This window comes from Neovison vison, chromosome X (genome assembly GCF_020171115.1).
Source record: "Neovison vison isolate M4711 chromosome X, ASM_NN_V1, whole genome shotgun sequence".
Classification (NCBI taxonomy): Eukaryota; Metazoa; Chordata; class Mammalia; order Carnivora; family Mustelidae; genus Neogale; species Neogale vison.
In genome coordinates, this window is record NC_058105.1 from 16,241,195 (window position 1) to 16,249,245 (window position 8,051).

The window sequence follows — 8,051 nt, forward strand, 5'->3', positions numbered from 1 at the left end:
ACCAGCAAGAAATGCTATGAACAAAGGCTGAAGAAAACATGAGAAGACTCCTTACAGTGTCCAGGGTCAACAATGGGTTAAGAGGAGTTCTTAGAAATGACTATGTAGTTTGAAGGAGTTCAGGATATGCCACGCCAAAATATGCCACTTTGGTATATTATTTCGAGCTAAAAAATCACTTGAAAAACAACAAACGCAGGGAGAGGCTTTCTCTGAAACCCTGTGAAAATTAATAACCTCATCTGAAGTGGAGTCAGGAAGGGCGCCTGAGTGGCTCAGGTGGCTGGGTCTCCACCTTTGGCTTGGGTCATGATCCTGGGGTCCTGGGATTGAGTCCCATATCAGACACCCTGCTCAGCCGGGAGCCTGCTTCTCCCTCTCCCTCTGCTGCTCTTCCTGCTGGTGCTCTGTCTCTCCCTCTCAAACGCATAAATAAAATCTTAAAAATAAAGAAATAAATAAAAATTAAGTAGAGTCAGGAGACCAGAAAGGGGAGCTCTTCGGTCCTACCATTCCTTATGCATTGCAGACGCCAACAGAAAAGACATACCTTGCAAATAAGACACTGCATTAGCTATTACTATCCCAGCAGAAAAAATAAAGGTGTCTTCCCTTCCCTCTCCCCCAACAGCCCAGCCAATGGGAGGCAGTCATAACTCAAGGCAATGAAAAGCTACTATACTGGGAACTCCGAGCTTACTCTAGCGGACTTTTTCTTTCCAACAGCAATCCCAGACTCCCCCTTTCCTCTATAAAAGGGCCTTCTTGGGGCACCTGGGAGGCTTGATGAGTTAAGTATCTGCCTTTGGCTCAGGTCATGATCCCAGGATCTTGGGATACAGCCCCAAGTCCAGTTCCCTGTTCAGCAGGGGAGTCAGCTACTCCTTCTCCCTCTGACCCTGCTCCTGTGCTCTCTTGCTCACATCTCTCAAATAAATAAATAAAATATTTTTTTCAAAAACCTTCCTTTCTTTTGTTCTCCAGATTTCCCTGCAATTAAGTCCTTGTTTCCTTGACCTTCATTGTAATTCTCTCCTATTCCCACATAAACATACTTTTGCTGGTAAACACTGACTATTTTAAGATTAACATCCCCTTATGGGTCTAAAGATAGATCCTGCAAAAGGAACTCAATTGTCCTAAAACCCCTCCTTAGAAATTTCATCAACCGGGGAAACTGATTCTGACCACAGGCAGGGAAATGAAAATTCCACACCACATCCAGATTCTGTCACAAACTATCATATCTCTATATATTCTAACTAAGAACCCACTAGTGTTTCCTAAAGGTATTTAGTCTCCCCTAAATTGCCTACATCTCTGTTCCCCTTCCCCTATTAAGATGGTATATAAGCTTTCAGATCTCACTGCCTCTCTAGGTGTTCACTTTTTTTCCCCTGTGATGTCTCCATGCAGGTAATATCAAAAATTAATAGATGTGTATATCTTTTCTGCAGTTAATCTGCCTGTTGTTGATTTCTTTCAAAACCTAGGATGTGGGGGCGCCTGGGTGGCTCAGTGGGTTAAGCCTCTGCCTTCTGCTGAGGTCATGATCTCAGGGTCCTGGGATCCAGCCCCATATCGGGTTCTCAGCTCAGCGGGGAGCCTGCTTCCCCTCTCTCTGTCTGCTGCTCTGCCTACTTAAGATCTCTCCCTCTGTCAAATAAATACATAAAATCTTAAAAAAAAAAACCACCTAGGATGTGTGTACAAATAGAATCAAGAGTATACAGGGAAAGTTTTCCTCCCTAACAGGTAAAAGAAGAACAATGGTATAATTATATACATGACCAGCAAGAAGAAAAAACGCGCCCGTGCTTTCCTGAAACTCTTCAGTGCCGCTGAATTAGCAGAGATACGCGAATTAAAGAAAGGTACAATGGGTTGCCTGGCCGGGTTTTGTGCGGAGACAGTGGGGAAGGGGGATACAGTAAACAGGCAGGGCCTTCTCAGTAAGCCATCTGCAAGGAAGGAGACTGGCAGTCCAGACACTCCGCCGCACACACCGGCTCCCACCGCTCCTCTCAAGGACACGGCCCAAAAGCGATCCCAGGGACACCACCTTCCAACCCCTTCCTGTCCTCGGGCTCTGCCCTTGGGCGCCCAGGAGGAGGCGAGGCTCGCTGGCGGGGTGGTCCCGTGGGCGGTCCCGGGCCGGCAGCGGCCGCTCCGCCGGGCCCTGGAGGGGGCGTGGCCACACGAGGGGCGGGGTTACGCTGGCGGCGGCGGCCCCGGCAGCCGGCGAGGGGCGGGGCTCGCCCTAGGCTGCTCCGGAGGGGCGGCGGCGGAGGCGTGGAGGCGGCCGCGGAGGCTGCATCCCCGACCCAGCCAGGGAAGGAGTGACGGGGGCGGGGCGGGAGGGCACCGGCGGCCGGCGGGGCCTCTCAGGCCTCGCGTCCACCTGCCCGGCCGCACGCTCTCCCCTGGGTCGGCGGGGCCTGCGCCGGCCCGGACCCATGGCGGCGTCGGCGGCTCTGTCGGCGGCGGCGGCGGCGGCGGCCCTGTCGGGCCTGGCGGTGCGGCTGTCGCGCTCGGCGGCGGCCCGCGGCTCGTACGGCGCCTTCTGCAAGGGGCTCACGCGCACCCTGATCACCTTCTTCGACCTGGCCTGGCGGCTGCGCATGAACTTCCCCTACTTCTACGTGGTGGCCTCGGTGATGCTCAACGTCCGCCTGCAGGTGCGGATCGAGTGAGCGGGCGCCGCCGCAGCCCCCGCCGGAGGGTCCCGCGCACCGGGCCGCGCGGGGCAGGGGCGCCGGCATGGAGGACGGCCGGCGGGACGCGGCGGGGGCAGGAGGCGGGGCGGCCCGGGGCCCCGGGCCCTAGACCTCCGCGGGGGGGCGCCGGCCACCCGGCCGCCCAGCCACCCGGCCGGGCCCCGGCCACGACCGGCAGCCCGTCCGCGGCGTGGCCGGTGACCTATTGCACAGAAACTCTGCAGACGGGCCCTTACTGTCGGGCTCGAGGGGAAAAAAACAAACAAACCAAAAAACGATTTGAGGGCGGCCGACCTGTTGCCTCACGTTTGCCAGAGCCGGGGAAGCCGCAAGGAAAAATTCTGCAGCAGGGACTTGACTGGCCCCGATTTACAAGGTAGGAGGCCAGAGGCTGGACCCGCGGGCTGACGGCGGCGCTTGCCATGACATCTCGGTAGCAGGGGGCACTGTGGACGGGACCCCAGGAAGCCAGCCCCTGAGCTGCCCAGGCGGGAGGCCACAGGCGCCCCATACTCTCTGGTCCTCATTCCCGGACGGGTGGGGCGGCGGCGGCGAGGGCATCTCGGAGCGTCAGCCCATCCCGCCCTGCTCTCCCCAGAGGCCCTGGTGCTGCCACCTGAACCCCAGGGAATGGAGGGGAATGGGCTGGGGGAGGTGCCGGGGAAGGCTCCAGAAGGAAAAGATGCTGCCACCTTTCACCCCCTTGGGGAGCCAGACAGGGAGGGGGGTTGTGTTCTTGGCCAAAGCCCTGGTGGGTGCCTCTTCTAAACCCTCAGGCCTCTGGGGTCTGGGCAGCTGCCTCTAGCCCTGTGTTGGGGGCCTGCTCCTTCTGTGCCTGGGGCTCCCCTCCCGTCCTGGGGGCATCCACTGGTGCTGGGCACTTGGCCATTTGGAGACCCAGAGGAGTGGGAAGGCCGCTCTACCCTATCCCTGCCGCCACCCGCCCACCGGCCCCTAGGTCTGCCCCTAGGTCTGCCCTCCCAGAGCCAACGAAGGCCTCATCCAGCAGTCCCTGTGCGCCCAGAGGAGCCAGGGAAATGGGGGTCTCCTTGAGCCCAGGGCAGCGCACAGGCTAGGGAGCGGACAGCAGGTGGAGCAGCGGCTTGCGAGGAGGCAGCCCTTGGGGAAAGGCGCCCCACACTCCGTGGGACCACTGTGGAGTCTCCATCTCTCTGTCTTTCAGGAGCCAGTGTTCGTAGGTGGTGACCCACCCCTTCCGTGGCCTTGTCGAGAGACTGCAATCCCTGCCCAGAGGCGGCCCCTGGGCCCAGTGCTGCCTGGGGAGCTGCTGGGCAAACGGCCTAGCCCGGCAGGAGAGAAAGGACCTTCCAGGCACAGGCACCGGCTGCTGGGGTAGCCGGTGGTCCCGTTCTGGCATGGGGAAGGACGTGACCCTGTCACCTCAGCGCTGCCTCTCCTAGCGACACTTTGAGGGCGTTCTGCGCTCCCCACCTGATGACTGGAAGAGCTGGCTCTGGGACTGGGAGAGATGTGTCCTTGTCCTACAGATCCAAAGCAGTGGGGCTGAATCTGCGCCCCGCCTTTGAGAAAATCTGGCTCTGTGGGGGAGGGGAGTTCAAGGCCCCCCCTGGGGGACCTAGGGGGAGAGAACGAGGTCCAGGGTAGGGAATGTGGGGAACTGGCTCTTCTTGGGGCGGTGTGGGAGGCCACAGGGAAGACCGTCAGAGCTGAGATGGACACCGGGGAGAGCCCTAGAATGCCTTGCAGAGCGGAGGGCTCTACCCACAGAGCCTGGCCTCCCCTGCCACCCCACCCCAGGCTGGACCAAGAGCTCCTCGGCAGCTGGGTGGCACGGGCCTCTCGGTTTGGGTGGCGGGGTGGGGGTGGGGTGGTGGCGGGGCCCCTGGGCACAGGCTGGAAACAGGAGGGTGAAGGGATAAACCTGAGATGGGTCCCCAGGCTCGTCACCCCCCAGTCTGGGATCGGGCCAGAGAACGTCCTCTGGATGGGCTTGGATTGGCCCTGAGGCCCCAGATGTGTGGCTCCTTGGCCCACCAGGATGGCCAGCCATGGCCTCAAGAGGGCCAGGAAAGACCCCGGTCCCCCAGCCACTCTGTCCCCAGTTGCTCTCGGCCCCCAGGCTCCAAATTCCTGGGACTGAAAACCCAAGCAGTCTGTCCAGCCCCAGGGACAGAGTGGGCCTGTGTCACCCTCCTGCCCTCCTTAGTCACCCTCTAGAGGATGGGTCCTGAGTGAAAAGCTCTGCCTGCCTCACCCCGGGGACCGAGGCCCAATGAGGCCACCATGTGTGCCCTGCAGCTTCCCACAGACAGGGTGTGATGGCTCTCACCTCGTGCCAAGGGTTCAGCGGTCCCGGGTCCCGGTGGCACCTCCTGTACCCCAATCCTCTCCACCCAGGATCACGTCTGGGAGCCTGCCGGCCTGCCGACTCCATCCACAGATGTCTGGGGACAGCGTGCGAGAGCCCCGCAGGGCCTCCCTAGGGCCGATCCACAGATATGCCCCTGGCAAGGCCCCGTCTCACCCTCGGGGTGATCCGCTCCCTGGCCAGGGCCTTGGGGCTCAGCTGGAGCTGCCTGGGGCCTGGGACTCCTCTTCCTCACAGAGAGAGTGGGAAGCCCCAGGGCCCTGACCCAAGACGCCTGCCCCGCGGGGCACCCCAGCCCATGCCAGCCTGCCCTGGGGGTCTGGGAAGTCTCAGCACGGCCCCCGAGCGACTGGGCAGGGGCTGTACTTCTTTGGCCTGTGGTCCTGCCCCTGCTCTTCGGACAGGATTGGCCTTGAGTCGGGTTTGGCCTTGAGTAGTTATCGAGCTGCCCTCCCCCGCCCCCACCCGCACTGGGCCCTGGCTGCCTGACAGGCTCTCCATGCACTTTATTTATTTGCAGTCTGTGTTCCAGACAGCAGAGCTTCTGCAAAATCCGAGACACGGGCTGAAGAAGATGACTGTCCCTTTCCTGTGTGTGATTCACTGTCCTGGTCAGCACGGGCTGCTCAGAGAAACGCTCGCGTTCCTGCTGTTGTCGAATCTTGTCCCTCTAAGTTAAAAAGAAACACCCCTCCCTGAGTTCAATAAAATCCAGTCAAATTGGAGGCCTCCTCTCCTGGTGTGGGGTCCCCTGGGGGACTGGGAGCAGGGGAGGGCGAGCCAGGGAGGGCTGCAGGGTGGAGGCCTGCCCAGAGACGCTGGGGAACCGCCTGCACGGCCAGGGGCCCCGGAGGAGAAGGCCGCCGCACGGGCCTGGCCAGATGGTGGCGATTTGTCTTGTTCTCAACCTTTATTTGAATAACCGGAGACCTAGGTGTTCTCTCCGTTTCAGAGCCCAGCCTCAGAAAGTGCTTACTACAGTGGAAGCTTGAGGGTGGGCTCGGGGTGATGGGGTGAAGGAAGCTCCTCGCGCATCATTTTGGGTCACCCAGGGTCCGTCTGCCATAGCAGGTGGCGAGGTGCCTCCCTAACAGCAGGGTGGGTGCCCAGTTTTGGAAAAGATAAAACCTTGGGGACCAGAAGCCTGCTGCCCTTCCTCCCGGCTGAGCCCCAAACTGTGCCTTCAGAGCCCCAGCCTAGTGAGTCCCCAGAGAAGCCTGGCCATGGGGAGGGTCCCCGGGGGGGTGCCCAGGGGCTGAGCTAGAAGAAGGGAAGCCCCCCGACCCGTCCCCATGGGGAGGGCTCCTGAGGGTGCAGGGTCATGGTCCCCGGAGGTTCACAGCCTGGGGTAAGGGCCTTGGGGGTGCTCTGCCCGCTGGGAACTACCAGGGGCCAAAGCACCCTGACAAGGCAGAGCCTTGGGACACCTGCCACCACAGGAGGGACGGAGCCCGGTCCCTGCCAGCGCCCTGAGCTTCCCTCTGCTTAGTCCAGATGGTTCTGTTCAGTCCCTGTTGGCCCCAACCCAGCCCAAGGGTCACACAGCTGCTGGGCCTCGGGGTCTGGGTGACTCCACCGGGTGCCCCCTCATCCCTGGGCATGTGTCCCCTGCTCCCGGCTGTAACGGGGACATGATGACACTGCCACCTCCCTGCGGGGTTTTCTGAGGGCCGTGTAGCAATAATGCTTGGTCGGCCCTGAGTCCGGTGCTTGGCAGAGACACGGGCTCGACTCATCGGATCCATGCGTCAGGGTAGGACTGCGGTCTACCCCAGCAAAACTTCTCGGTGTTCGTGGGTGCCCCTGACATCGTGATGCCTGCCCTGGTGTCCCCTGAATCAGCCCCCTTCAGTTCCCAACTCTGGGGCAGGATTTCAGGATACAAAGCGCAGCCCCTTCCACGTGGCCCCAAGCCTGCTTCCAGCAACTGACCTAGGACTTGACCACTTGGCGTCAAAGACACGTGTGTTTGGGAAACAAAGTCAAATGCACCCTCTAATCAGGGAGACCGAGCATATGGGGACTCAGGAAGGAGTCTGCTGGAAATGCTGGGGACATGCAGGGGAAGGGAAGCCCTCCTCCCACAGGCTTCTCTGCCAGCATTGTCAGCACTGGGGTGGGACAGAGAATCAGAGGCTTAGAGGAATGCAGACCTAGCTGTCGGGGACTGGGGCACACGCCTTCCCCATAACCACGAGATGGAACCACCCTTGTAGCCTGGACCGGGTTAGGAGAGCCTCTCTGGAGAAGATCCTTGAGTGGGGGGCAGAAGGGTGGAGATAGTCCCTGGCAGGGCACTGAGCTGCCTTAGGCTGTCGCCCTCTGAGGGTCCACCTTCCCGTGGAGGAAGGCCACAGCCCTGGTCCCAAGGCTGAGCAAGGTCCCAAGGTCACCAGCACCCGCGTGGCCCGCCACACGAAACAAAGCAGAAGGCCTGCGTCTCTCACAGTCTCAGCCTTGTGGATGTTCTGTGGTCACAGCAGCCTGTCAGGGCCCGTGCCTCCTGCTTCTGTGCCTCAGCCTCTGTACCCACAAGGATCACTGCTGCCGTCGCAGGGCCCCAAGCTCCAGACCTCTAAGCCTGCCTCCTGTAGGGCCCGCCCCTGCCACCATCCAGGCAGTGCGGAGGCAGCAGACCGGCTCTCGTGGCCACTGAGAGGCGGAGGGCAAGGAGGGTCTGTCTCCTCCGCTCCTGGCTGAGACAGCCAACACGCTGGCCGTAGAGAAATGGGCTGGGGCCGGTGCCCCTGTGTGCGCTTGAGGGGGCCAGGGGGCTCCTCAGTGGGGACCTTGGGAAGATGAGAGCCTGTCCTGGAAGGCTTTCGAGCAGGGCTGCGGCCCTAGAACATGCTGGTGGCTCTTCACCCCCAACCATGCGATTCTCTTTTCTCTGCCGCTGGGACCACAAGCTGTGTGAATGGCAAGTGGAGAGACCAGGCAAGGCTGGGTCCAAACACCCTGGAGATACGTACCGGGACCAAGTG

The 8,051-nt window shown here is 60.6% G+C and overlaps 1 protein-coding gene and 1 long non-coding RNA gene across 2 annotated transcripts; both read left to right on the top strand.

Moving 5' to 3' along the window:
• The first annotated feature begins 2,350 nt into the window (after positions 1–2,350).
• SMIM10L2B (small integral membrane protein 10 like 2B) lies at positions 2,351–2,745 on the top strand. The gene has a single exon (XM_044235572.1). It carries the CDS (start codon positions 2,457–2,459, stop codon positions 2,691–2,693), a length of 237 nt encoding a protein of 78 aa, XP_044091507.1. The 5' UTR covers positions 2,351–2,456; the 3' UTR covers positions 2,694–2,745.
• Positions 2,746–2,748: 3 nt separating this feature from the next.
• Positions 2,749–5,792, top strand: LOC122897363. Its single transcript, XR_006382517.1, has 2 exons — positions 2,749–3,093; positions 3,901–5,792. It is a non-coding gene; the product is annotated as an uncharacterized LOC122897363 (long non-coding RNA).
• The last annotated feature ends 2,259 nt before the right edge of the window (positions 5,793–8,051 follow it).